Raw genomic sequence first — 12,952 nt, forward strand, 5'->3', positions numbered from 1 at the left:
CGCACGGCCTGGCTCAGGACCAGCCCCTGGCGGGAGGCATCGCCTCAACCCGAACATTCCGCTTCCGGGCGTTGGGGGCGTCGGGGAGTGCAGGGCGGGCAGATGCGTCGTGGCTTGGGGAAGAAAGGCCCGTGCCCGAACCGTAGTTGCGGGGGCCGCGGTACCCGGGAGCCTGCCCATCTCGGGCTCCGGACTCCATTTCCCAGGCGGCTTTGCGCGCAGCCGGAAGTTCCCCGCGAGCTTATAAGAGAAAGTGAGGCGCTGCCCGTGGCTCCCCGCTAGGACGGCGGTGACAGCTCGCTTCTGGCGTCAGTGAAAGTTCCAGGAGCTTCGGGAGCTGCAGCTGCGGTGGCGAGAGGCGGGTCTCGGGAGACCCCGGCCTTGCGGCGTCTCACTGTGGTTAGGGGTGAGAAGGAGCTCGGGCTGGGAGTCAGGGACCTGGGTTCGTTCGAATGCAGGCGCCCCGCTACTGCCTCGCTTCGCACTGTCGCGACCCCTCGCTCAGCCTCACTTTTTCTCTTCTGGGAAATAGACACAGGTCTCTGCGCTCTTCCTCCCGCAGGTGGTGGTTGTAAAGGCACACAAGCCCTTCGGAAGGCGCAGGGAGCAAGAGGAGTCCCTTGCCCCAACTTTCACTGGCGGTTAGGGGGTACTAAGCGCCCAGCCAGAGCCTCCGAGTGCCTGGACCCGTCCTTCGGAAGCCTGAGCCAGACCTGAACCCAGTCCAAGACAGGTCTGTAATTCTCTGCTTGCCTACCTCCTGCCTGGACTGCTGAGCCTTGACTTCACCTTGGGAAACAGCGCTCCTGAGTTCCTGTACCAGCTCTGCCACGCACGTTGGCCAAGTCGTTTCTTTTGTTTGGGTCTCAGTGTTAACTGAGTATTTTGGATCTGTAAGAATAAGAATTTAAAATTTGAGCCTCTGATATTTTTTTAACAAACGATTCATTTATCTGAAAGGCAGAGCGAAAGAGAGAGACCGACCGACCGACTGAGCTTCTGTCTGCTGGTTCACTCCCCCAAATAGCTGCAACCAGGGGAAGGCAGCAGCCTGGAACTCCATCCAGGTCTCCCACTTGGGTGGCAGAGGCCCAAGTACTTGAGCCATCATCTGCTGCCTCCCAGGGTACACATTAGCAGGAAGCTGGATCAGAAACAGCAGCTGAGACGTGAACCTGGCACTCTGAAATGGGATGCTGGCATTGCAAGTGGCAGCTTAACCCACTGGTACCACAACACAGGCCCCGCATGCAGTTTTTAAAAGATTTTCTTATTTGAAGTACAGAGTGACAGAGAGAGATCTTCTGTCCACTGGTTTGCTCCCCAAATGCCTGCAAAAGGGCCAGCCAAAGCCAGGGGCCAGGACTTCATCTTGGTCTCCCATGCCTGCCTGGTCCCAAGTACTGGGGCCAGCTGCATGAGCAGGAAGCTGGATCTGAAGCTCACAGTATCCAGGACGCTAACTGGGCGCTCTTACCTAGCAGTGGCATAACGTGCTGTGCCACAACACTGGCTCTGAACTCTCATCCCCCAACTGGGAAAGGAAAGCAATAAACTGACTTTCTTCCCTTCCTCTTTTTTTTTTTTTTTTTTTTTTTTTTACTAATTATAAAAAGTAACGTTGCAAGAGTTTCTGAGACTAAGGGCTGAATGGCAGATGCCCTTGTCTTGTCTTACCACTGGGGCTGGTATGTTAGGCTTACCCTGGGAGACTTCTTTGTGCCAAGGAATTGAGAGTGCTGTATTAGGGTAGCAGGTAGACTCCTTGGACCAAAGTTTATACACTACAATTCACAGACCAGATCTGGGCTGCCTGAGTGGTGTTTACATGTTTAGATGATGGAAAGGAAAAGGATACCTTGTGAGTGAAGAAAATTATGAAAATCCGGGCCGGCGCTATGACGTAGTGGGTTAAGCTGCTGACTACAGCATCCCATATGGGTGCCGATTTGAGTCCCAGCTGCTCCACTTCTGATCCACTTTTCTGCTATGGCCTGGGAAAGCAGTAGAAGATGGCCCAAGTCCCTGCACCCACGTGGGAGATTTGGAGGGAGCTCCTGGCACCTGGCTTCGGATCGGCACAGTTGGGCCATTGCGGCCAATTGGGAAGCGAACCAGCAGATGGAAGACCTCTCTCTCTCTCTCTCTGCCTCTCTTTCTCTCTCTGTGTAACTCTGCCTTTCAGATAAATACATTTTAAAAAAATTATGAAAATCCATTTTCAGTGTCCACTGGTAAAGTGTTACTGGAACATGGTCATAGTCATTTTTTTTAAAAAAAGGTTATTTATTTGAAAGGCAGAGTTACAGAGACAGAGGCAGAGAGGTCTTCCATCCACTGGTTCACTCCCCAGATGGCTGTAGTGGCTGGAGCTGGGACAATCCGAAGCCAGGAGCCTGGAACTTCTGGGTCTCCCAAGCAGGTACAGGAGCCCAGGCACTTGGGCCATCTTCCACTGCTTTTCCAGGCCATAGCAGACAGCTAGATCGGAAATGGAGCATCTAGGACTTGAACTGGCACTCATGGAAAGCCGTTGTGGCTTTACCCGCTATGCCACAGTTCCAGGCCCGATCATAGTCATTTGTTAAGATCTTTGGCTGCTGTGGCACCACATCGGCAGACTTGCCTTGGCTGTGGCAGAGACCTTATGCCCTGCAGTGCCTAAAGCCTTTCCTATTGGTGCTTTACAGAAGAGTTGGCTGAGACCAGTGGTGAGCACATTCTGAATTCATAGCCCTCCCTGCTCTCTTAGAACCAGTGAGAGGATACTCTCAGTGTTCACGTTGCATTTTTCAGTGTATTCGTCCTTTCCCCATGCTGTAGCTCTCTTTCAGGGAAGAGGGCTTATCTGTGCGTTTTGAGCAGAGTAGTGTCGGAAAAGTGACCTGGTGGTTTATCCTAAGTCTATCACACAGCAGCAATCCAGTCCCTCTTGGACCATGTTTTCTTTTACAAAGGAAAGATTATGGAAGTAGCTGTCAGAGGGATGGGGCCTGTCAGCCAAGAGCTCCTGGGTGCTGACTTACTTTACTGTGGGCAGCGGGGTGTTAGCTGAATATTTGATGACCTGAGACTTCCTCTGTGCTTACGGGAACTGAGGGGGCAGTGCTAGGGCTCAGAGGCAAGTCTCTGAATTCAGTAGTTGAGTCACAAAGTTTCAAGGAAGCTTCTAGACTCAGTGAAACACAGTTTTATCCCCTGAGTCCTCACATCTTCCTCTCTCAGAGATTATTGCTAACTTGAATCACCTGGTGAGAGCCCAGTGTCTGTCCCTGGTGAGCTGGACATCTGGTCTGGGGATCACCCTGGGCATCACACCTGCAATGTAATCAGGATTATTGAGGCCAGGGCAGGCATGGGGACCACGAGCTTCAGGTTTTTGTTAGGAGTTAGGATAAAATTCTGCAACAGTAGTAACTAAGAAGAGCTAGCACACTTGACTCTTAGAATGTGCTCTCATTCACTTTTTCACTTGATCTTCTGAGAACCTGTGGACAATGAGAAGGCAAGGACCTTGAAGCCAAGCAGATGAGGACTGGAAACTCCCTACCCACTTGGCTGGGTCCTAGTGCCGGTGACTCCATGTCTCTGTGTCCTAGTCTCCTCAGGTGGGAGATGGGGGGGGAGGCAGAGTCTCTGCAGGGCTGTTGAAAGAAGTGAATGGTATGGTGCCTGCAGGATTCTGGGGCCGGTGCTGTGGTGTAGTAGGTTGAGCTTCCACCTGCAGCACTGGCATCCGATATGGGCACCAGTTTGTATTTCGGCTGCTCCACTTCTGATCCAGCTCCCTGCTAATGGCCTGGGAAGGCAGTGGAAGATGCCCCAAGTGCTTGGGCACCTGTACCCACGTGGGAGACTGGAAGAAGCTCCTGGCTCTTGGCTTCGGGTTGGCCTAGCTCTGGCTGTAGTGGCCATTTGGGGGAGTGAACTAGCAGATGGAAGATCTCTTTGTCTCTCCCTCTGTCTATAACTTTGCCTCTCAAATAAATAAATATTTTTTAATAAACGATTGTAGTGCTTAGAACTGGTGTTCAGTAAATAACATTCTTATTGCCACAGCTTTCTTTCAGATGCGAGCTGTCTTACAAACACTAAGTGATTTGCCGCAGGTGACTGTTGTGTGAGCATTGGGGCCCAGGCCACCACCGTGTCAACTTTCCCTAGGACTAAAGGTGAGGAATCAGATATTCTCTTCCTTCAAGAGTTAGCAGCTAATTTTCGTCTGTTAGCTGGTTCACTGTGAGGGGCCTCAGCTGCAGGAGGCCACATTGCTGCCTGCGTGATGTGAGTCTGGGGGATAGGATGACGGCTGCGAGGCCGGGACCCGTGTTGTCCACACGTTTTCTGGAAGCAGGACCAGTCCTGTAGCTTTGCCCGTTTGCCTGGCCTTCATAAGCAGCTGCACAGGAGCATAAACATTTGGCAGGCCTGAAACCGGGTGGGTTTTGAGTTAACAAATGCACGTGGAACTCTCAGAATAGACCTGTTGCTTTCTAGACCATGAGTTCTTGTTCCTCTTTCCTCCTCCGGACTTTCCCCCAAGAAAGCGGAAGTCCGAGGCGGGCTAGAGACCGCTGAGGGGTATCACTGAGTTCAGGGACTGGCACGGCGGGGAGTCGGGAGTGAAGACCCAATCCCGCCTTCCCTGTGGAAATCCCTTCCACTGGGCTTACCACCTGGTGAGGCATCACTGTCCCTCAGAAGTGGGAGCCTGGAGGACTTCTTCCTGGCGAGCCTGATAATGTAAATTGAGCATCTCTAATCCGGAAATGCAAAAATGCTCCCAAATCTGAAACGTTTTGAGTGCTGACATGTCATGCAAACAATGTGTGCCTACTTCAAAGTCTGAAAAATTCTGAAACCTGAAACACCTCTGGTGTTTGGACAGCACCACTCAACCTTTAGTGAGTTTTCCCCATTCAGATTGTGATTTTTGCTTCCTTATGTTAAAACCGAGAGCCTGGGCATTTGTGTAAACTAACCTGGATTTTTTTTTTTTTAAAGATTTATTTATTTATTTGAAAGGCAGAGTTGCAGAGAGAGAGAGCGGTCTTCCATCCATTGGTTCACTCCCCAATGGCCACAACAGCCAGGGCTGGGCCAGGCTGAATCCAGAAGCTTCATCCAGGGCTCCCTGTGGGTGCTGGGGCACAAGTACTTGGGCCATCTTCTACTGCTTTCCCAGGAGTATTAGGGAGCTGGATTGGAAGTGGAGCAGCCGGCACACAAGCTGGCAGCCATGGGGGATGCTGCCGTCATAGGCAGTGGTTTAACCTGCTGTGCCACAATGCTGGCCCCACTAATCTGGATTTTGATTGCTGTTCCTTTTTTTCTCGGGGAGAGAGGTTAATGCTTTATATTCTGCTTCTGTGAAGGGAGGGTGATCTCAGAGCTCTGGGCCTAGGGTCTGGGCTTCCAACCACAGCACAGAAGGCCCGTTCCAGGACCTGCCACAGCCTTGAGCTTGCTGCCGCTGGGGTGGGGCCTTACTCCTTGTCTGTAACCAGAGATTAGGTCCGCCCAGCTCTCAAGGGCTCCTGGGGGAGTGTTCAGACTGCTGACCGGGGGCTGAAGCAACAGGATTCATCCCACAAGCCATAAGCAAGGTCAGTGTTACTCCTTTAGCCAGCATGCAGGGTGCCCCAAGCCAGTGGGGACCCGTGACTTCTGTTTCTTCTAGGAGTGCTCGATCTGAATGGCTTCAGGCTGGTTTTACCTGACCTGCCTCGTGCTGGGGTCCCTGGGCTCCATGTCTGTTCTCTTCACCGCCTACTGGATGCAGTACTGGCGTGGCGGCTTTGCCTGGGATGGCAGCACCCACATGTTCAACTGGCACCCAGTGCTCATGGTCACTGGCATGGTAGTACTTTATGGAGCTGGTGAGTAACAGGTTGGCATGGGAGGTATGCCATGGCCCTGGGCCCAGGTGGACAAGCACTTTCCTTTCCAAGTCTGGCCTCAATCAGTGTTGGGTTTGGGGTTATGGGGTTAGGCCCAGCTGTCATTTGAGGGGAGAAGTGAGGTGGTAGGGCTGTCTTTGAAGAGCACAGACTCTAGGGCAGGGGTTTTCTAAGTACGGATTCTAGCCTTTGCCAGCCGTGTGACCTGTGTGGCAGCTACTTGACTCTGCCATTTTATTATGAGAACAGACATAGACATGAGCATGGCCCATGTGTTTACTGTGTTCCAGTAACTGTCCATTCACAAACATAGGTGTGGGCTGGCTGTGACCTATGGGCTGTAGTTAATCCTAGTGAAGGAATCACTCTTCTGGGGTCCAGCTTTGCCCCCTGCATTCAAATCTGTGCCTTGAGGCCCAGGTGAGCCTCATTTTCCCTGCTTGTAAAATGGGAATAATGACATTGATAAGACCAGCTTACCAACCCTCTCCACATCCATCGTTCCATTTTGTCCTTACAACTAGCTGGTGGGGTGGGCTCTATTGATACCCATTTTACTGATGAGGAAACTGGGACTTAGGAAGACCAATAGGAAGACCAAACAGGCAAGAAGCGGAGCCCGGATTTGGACCCAGGTTGTGTGACCTTTCTGCCTGTGTACTTGATAACTCACCTTGGTTGTGAGAATTCAGTTTGATGAAACATACTGAACGTGACAGTGCTTTGGGGCTGCCTTTATGATTGTTGTGACAGAGTGGCAGCTTCAGGACACCTGCTCCTGCTTCTCCAACGGGCCCTTCTCTCCTCCCTCACGGCTGACTGCTATCCCCCGAGTGATGGGAGGATGGAAGATGCTGAGTGTTGACTCCAGTGTCCTTGCACTTCTTCCCTCGTTGGGAGGCTGGGTGGGACCTGGTCCCCAGTTCTCCTGATGTGGCTGAGCCCAGGACTGCTCTCCCCTGCAGCATCGCTGGTGTACCGTCTGCCGCAGTCCTGGGTGGGGCCCAAGCTGCCCTGGAAATTCCTCCACGCAGGCCTACACCTGATGGCCTTCATCTTCACCGTTGTGGGGCTGGTCGCAGTCTTCGAGTTTCACAGCCATGAAAATATCGCCAACCTCTACTCTCTGCACAGCTGGCTGGGCATCACCACTGTCATCCTCTTCGCCTGCCAGGTGGGTCCTCCCGCCCTCCTCCCTAGATCCCCCCATGCTGGGTCTAGCAGCCCTGGACTCTTTGGCTGGGTCTTTCCCTGCCTCGAGAGGGCCTTGCAGAGTATGTTCTCCAGCTTGGCAGTTTATAGAGCTGTGGGAGGTTGCTGGCTCCCCAGTTTCCCTGTGCCTTTTACCCCTCACACAGTCCATCTCATCTCACAGCCTTCTGGGCTAACTTCATCATAGCATGTCCCGCATTGACACTCTTGAGCCACTGCTTGCCCACTTCCCATTCCCACCTCTCAACCAAAGCAACTTTAGAACTGATTTGTGTATTCTGAGGTCAGCCCTGCCAGTGGGGAGTTTTATGAGCACAGGCTGGAAGGAAGCAGAGACAAACAAGGGTGGTTGGGTTTGCTAGGGGAGTGGGATTGTGGCTCAGCAGTTCCCAGAACATTCTTGCTGCATATGTAATAGACACTGACAGAGCACTGCGTGGAGGCTGGGTGTGATAGTGGGACAATGCCTGGTGGGAGTGTTGGAGTCGGGAAAGCAGGGCCAAGCGACAGTGATGGGCAGGAGGGGCTGGTGGGGTGGGGTGAGGAGAGCTGTGCGTCTGTGATCAGCTCCAGTACAGTCGGGTGCCGCCTTTCCTGTGTCTACAGTGGGTCCTGGGATTTGCCGTCTTCCTCCTGCCCTGGGCATCCCTGTGGCTGCGCAGCCTCCTGAAACCCATCCACGTGTTCTTCGGAGCCTCCATCCTCACCCTGTCTGTTGCCTCTGTCATTTCCGGCATTAACGAGAAGCTTATCTTCAGCTTGTGAGTGTGATGGGGTCCCCACCTCTAAGGCTGAGGGGAGGGAGGGGGTCTTCAAAAGGTACACCCCATGATCATGGGGCCCAGCCAAGGGGTGAGAGCCTTTGGAGTTGGGCCCCTTCCTGATCTGGAAGCTGGCCTGCCTTTGGGCTGACATTGCTGAATCGGTCAGCAAATATTTATTGAGCATCAGGTTGATTCACCTACCGTGTGTCAGCAACTGTTTTAAGCACTTGATATTTAATCCTCTCAGCCACTGTACAGCATTGGGAGCGTTGTCATTGCCACTTCCCAATGAGGGAACTGAGGCACAGAGAAGTTCAGTAACTTCCCTAAGGGTATCCAGCAGCTAAGTGGCAGAGCTGGGATATGAATTGGGCAGTCCAACTCCAGAGACTAATGCCTCACCACTCTGTCTGTGATTCTGAAGCAGTGGAGTGCAGGGAAGAGCAAATAAGGTTTGAGGTCAGACCTGGATATAGATCTTGGGTGTGCCATTTACTAGTTATGTAACTTTTGGCTGTGAATTTCACTGCTTTGAGCTTTGGTTTCCTCAGAGGTGAAAAGCCTTATGCGGTATTTACTGGGCAGGAACTTAATGTATTCACATTCCAGGTCCCAAGTGGTCCCAGATTTTCCCACTCTCTGTTAGTAGCCTCAAGGCTCACGGGGAAAGAACAAGTGGGAAGGTCTCTCAAGGGTTCATGTCATCTTATCATCTTCAGGAAAGATCCAGGCAAGCCGTACTCCAGCCTGCCCCCCGAGGCCGTCTTTGCCAATAGCACTGGGTTGCTGGTGCTGGCCTTCGGGCTGCTGGTACTCTATATCCTTTTGGCTTCATCTTGGAAGCGGCCAGAGCCAGGGAGCCTCACTGACAGACAGGTATGGCTTTCTGTCCCCCATTCCAGGGTGGGGTAGGGCCAGGTCTAAAACATGGTCACCCAGGAAAGACCTGGGCTTTGCCAAAAAGACAGGTGCAGTAGCAAGGGGAAACCAAGTAGCTTGAAGGTGATGGGAACACTGGTGTCAAACACTCCTATCACAGCAGAGGGAGCCGTGAGGCTCAGGGGCCCCTAGGGGCTGTCCATTAGGAAACACAGCCCCCTCCCCAGTCCTGTGGTTTCAGGGGATGAGGTGTGGCCTAAAGTGCCGAGGTAAGGGCTAGAACATGAGGTGTGTGTGCAGCCGTTTCCGCTGTGCCAGCTTCAGTTAGCCTGATGGGATGGTGCTTGGAGTAGGTGCTGCTGTTCCTGGCCATCGGGTATCTGACAGGATGTAGGGAACGGGGGAGTGTTCGGGATCAGGGGCTTTGGGGCTCCCCTGAGATCTGGTGGCTTGGTGAGGATAACCCTGCAGGTTGGGATCTACCTGTACAGCTCGTGCCTGGCGAGGCCCCTGTGGGTCTGGAACTGTTTTGATGTTATTAACCCTGTGCATCTGCCTGTCTTTCCAGCCTCTGCTGCATGACGGGGAATGAAGTGGGAAGGGGCTTCAGGAGCACCTGGTGGTGCAGTCTGCACTCCTCTCAGAAGCGTTCCTACTCCTGGGCTCCCGGCTGACTGCGGAACAACCTTTGGGTGCTGGGCCCAAACTTCTCCTTGCCACGGGAACAGGTCTACTCTCTCCAGCCACGTGCTGCCCATCTGCTTTTCTTGATGGCTTTGGCTTCTTGTCGTGGACTTCTCAGGTCCTCTGTTTCCACAAGATCCTGCTTGCCCTGGTCGCTCCTGCTGCACCTGTCCTGTGTGGAGTCAGGCTGACTGCCCCTTTCGACTCCTGGGGATGTGCTAGACAATCCCGACAGCTCAGAGGAGCTGGGACTCAAGTGCAGCCCACGCTGTGGAAGCTGAGGGAGTCAGTTTTCCCCTTGAGGGCATGCATCTCAGTGCACCCACTCCCCAGGAAGCCACTCATCCGCTTTGTTGTCCCCAGCCAGCCCACCTGGATGTGAGGCTGGGCAGAGAGAAGGCATGGAGGGTGGCAGAAAGCAGCTTCTGCAGGGGCACAGGTGGAGGAGCTGGCAGCTCTGAGCTGCCGGTTCACATCACTGCACTGTGCTCTGCGTGTGTGTCCATGTGTTCACATGTGTGACCACGTGGCTCCACCTCTTCCAGCTGCTGCTACAGCGGGAGTCTGGATCGCAGCCTTTTCCTGTGACTTACGTGCCTGTCACCGTCAGGCAGTCCCTCGGGCCCTGGTAACCTGCTCTCAAGAACAGACGGCCTGTTCCCAGATGTCCTGGTAGTGATGAGTAGAGAGGTAGTGGGTTCCTGTTACTTCCCTTTGCTGGGTCAGGGCTTCCTGCCCACTGGGGCCCAAGCCCACCTATGCTTCCCTCTCCCACTCATCATGAAACCATAACTGTGGTGCACCGTGCCCAGCAGGCCCCAGAAGCCTCTTTCATAGGTCTCCTTTGCTGAGCATCAGCTGTCCTGCCCCCACAGTGGCCACTTACCTAGCTTAACTCCGTCTTCTGGGTGAGGGAGGGAGGAGTCTCGCTCCTCTACCACCACTGTGGCTTTTCTTGCCTTCTCCAAGCAAGCCCGGACAGGCACCATCTCACTGGAATACCCGGGTTTGTTCCCCAGCTCTGGCTCCTGACTGGCTTCCCTTCCCTGCAAGGTAGCAGTGATGGTTCAAGTAGCTGGGTTCCTACTGTCCACATGGGAGACATGGATTGAATTCTGGGCTCCCCAGCTTTGGCCCCTTGGCTGTTAGGGACATTTGGAGAGTGAACTAGTGGATGTAAGCTTTGTCTCTGTAATGTATAAATAAAAATTTTAAAAAATCATCAAATAAGCCCTGACAGTTCCAGGTTCCATTCTACTGTGCTCAGCAGACAGGAGGGATGAGGTCTGGGGTTTGGGTCTGCCAGCTCCCAGAGAGGAGCGATCTGGCTGACTGCAGCCCAGCACCACACTGTCAGATGTTGGCAGTAAGGCCCTGACAGCTACCTGGTGGAGGAAGCCTGCAGCACTGCTGGGATGAGGGCACCTTGGTCACATGACCAGCTCCCCCCTTTCAGATGGGTAGGTATCTCACTTGCTTATGAAGTTTGATGTTCATCAGATATGTTTATGAGAATCACAGCTGTCAGTCCTCTTGGGCTGATGTAACAGAAACATTGTAGACCGGGTAAACAACACGCATTTCTCACAATTCTGGAAGCTGCTGAGGGTGGCTTCCCCGCAGACTTCCTGCTGAAACCTCATGGGGGCAGAGAGTACGGGAGTGCTCTCAGGGGCCCCTGTATGAGGGCACAATCCATTCATGAAGGCTCCACCCTCACGACCTAATCTCCTCAAAGGCCGCACTCCCAATGCCATCTCACTGGGGTGAAGACTTCGCTATGAGTGAAACAGCTCCTCACAGAAGCCTTCTCTGCTGAAATAACATCGTGGTTAAAGGAGCTCTGGGGCAACCTGCAAGAGCCCTAGGACAGCCTCATCCTCGCAGAACTAGGGAGTGTCAATCAGAGGGCACCAAAGATCTACAGGATTGTCTGCATAGAATCACATGAGAGTCCCATGTGGATGTCCTTAGTAGTTAATGACTGGTGTGGGTGTCTGTGGTGCAGTGGGTTCAACTGCTGCTTGCGACACCTGCATCCCCTATGGGAGTGCCAGTTTGAGTCCTGGCTGCTCCACATCTTATCCTGGGAAAGCCGTGGAAGATGGCCTGTGTGCTTGGGTCTTGCCACACACATGGGAGACATGCATGGGTTTCCTGGTAGGAGGCTTCAGCCTGGCCCAGAACTGGCATTGTGGGCATTTGGGGAGTGAACGAGTGGGTGGAAAATCTCTTTCAAGTAGATGAAAATAAATAAACATGGAAAACGTTCTGTTAAAAAATAGTTAATGGCTTTTAAGCACTTGTTTATCTTGTTAGAAAGGAACCTGGAAAATAAGACCCAAGTGTAAGTGAGTGGCTTGGGGTCACCGTGCCAGGCAGAAGTTCAGTTTGGACCCAAGAAGCATGGGCACCTGTGAATGCTGATACTGGCCCTGTGGTCCAGGACCCATGCTGTGGCTGAGGAACAGGAGACCCTGGATGGGGTGGCCCTGTGGCTGGGGGTACTTAGAGTCAAATTTGGGCAAAGTAGGTGATAAGGGGCCCCTTTCCTAGGGTGACCAGCTGGTGATAGCCACTCCCAGTGCGTGAGCACTTGGGACATGTTGGCATTACACCTTCATCAATCATTAGAGGAGCTGGCGCTGTAGCATAGAAGGTTAAGCCTACAGAGGCCAGGGCTGTAGTACAGCAGGTTAAAGCCCTGGCCTGAAGCACCGGCATCCCATATGGGCACCAGTTCAAGTCCTGGCTCCTTCTCTTCCGATCCAGCTTTCTGCTATGGCCTGGGATAGCAGTGGAAGATGGCCCAAGTCCTTGGGCCTCTGCACCCATGTGGGAGACCCGAAGGAGGCTCCTGGCTTCAGATCGGTGCAGCTCCAGCTGTTGCAGCCATTGGGAGTGAACCAGCGGATGGAAGACCTCTCTGTCTCTACCTCTCTCTGTAACACTGTCTTTCAAATAAATAAAATAAATCTTTTAAAAAAAAAAAAGGTTAAGCGTCCACCTGCAGCACTGGCATCCCATATATATGGACACTGGTTCAAGTCCTGGCTGCTCCCCTGCCAATCCAGCTCCCTGCTAATGAGCCTGAACAGCAGCAGCAGATGGTACAAGTGCTTGGGCCCTGCACCCACGTGGGAGACCTAGAAGAAACTTCTGGCTTGCGGCTGGCCCAGCCCTGGCTGTTGAGGCCATATGGGGAGTGAACTAGTGGAGAAAGCTCTCTCTCCCCTTCTATGTATCCGCCTTTCAAAAAATAAAATCTTAAAGTCAAGTCATTAGAATCCTTTATGTTCTGGTGAAATGAGTACCATTCTGATTTCACAGATTCTACAAGGCTAAATAATGGGTTCTGTGTTCACGTAGCTGTTTAAAGCAGAACCAAATTCCCAGTCATGTGCGTGTGATGTGAATCCACAGCCAGTGCCTTTAGCCACTCTCCTACCCTGAGCAGGTGCCAGCATGCACTGTGTGTGTCCTCCATGCTCCAGGTACTGTCAGTAACTGCTC

General features: G+C 52.9%; 1 protein-coding gene across 12 annotated transcripts; it reads left to right on the plus strand.

The window, feature by feature from the left end:
* Nucleotides 1-212: 212 nt before the first annotated feature.
* Nucleotides 213-12,389, plus strand: CYB561A3 (cytochrome b561 family member A3). 12 transcript variants are annotated; one of them, XM_070069808.1, is made up of 9 exons: nucleotides 213-406; nucleotides 563-733; nucleotides 4,060-4,172; nucleotides 5,376-5,606; nucleotides 5,681-5,879; nucleotides 6,866-7,074; nucleotides 7,719-7,873; nucleotides 8,596-8,752; nucleotides 9,324-10,666. In XM_070069808.1, the coding sequence occupies exons 5-9, from the start codon at nucleotides 5,696-5,698 to the stop codon at nucleotides 9,345-9,347; spliced, it is 729 nt and encodes a 242-aa protein (XP_069925909.1). In that variant the 5' UTR covers nucleotides 213-406; nucleotides 563-733; nucleotides 4,060-4,172; nucleotides 5,376-5,606; nucleotides 5,681-5,695; the 3' UTR covers nucleotides 9,348-10,666. The 12 variants fall into 12 exon arrangements, with proteins under 12 accessions (XP_069925909.1, XP_069925903.1, XP_069925919.1 ...); XM_070069802.1 differs by having other exon boundaries at nucleotides 5,508-5,606; XM_070069818.1 differs by lacking the exon at nucleotides 8,596-8,752.
* The last annotated feature ends 563 nt before the right edge of the window (nucleotides 12,390-12,952 follow it).

The sequence above is a fragment of the Oryctolagus cuniculus genome, chromosome 1, assembly GCF_964237555.1.
Source record: "Oryctolagus cuniculus chromosome 1, mOryCun1.1, whole genome shotgun sequence".
Classification (NCBI taxonomy): domain Eukaryota; kingdom Metazoa; phylum Chordata; class Mammalia; order Lagomorpha; family Leporidae; genus Oryctolagus; species Oryctolagus cuniculus.

Bases quoted from the DNA above. Each gene is read 5' to 3' on its own strand.
- CYB561A3 (XM_070069827.1), top strand. From the start codon at position 5,696: ATGGCTTCAGGCTGGTTTTACCTGACCTGCCTCGTGCTGGGGTCCCTG. The intron at 7,075-7,718 runs GTGGGTCCTCCC...CTGTGTCTACAG, and splicing joins TCATCCTCTTCGCCTGCCAG to TGGGTCCTGGGATTTGCCGT. The intron at 7,874-8,595 runs GTGAGTGTGATG...TATCATCTTCAG, and splicing joins GAGAAGCTTATCTTCAGCTT to GAAAGATCCAGGCAAGCCGT.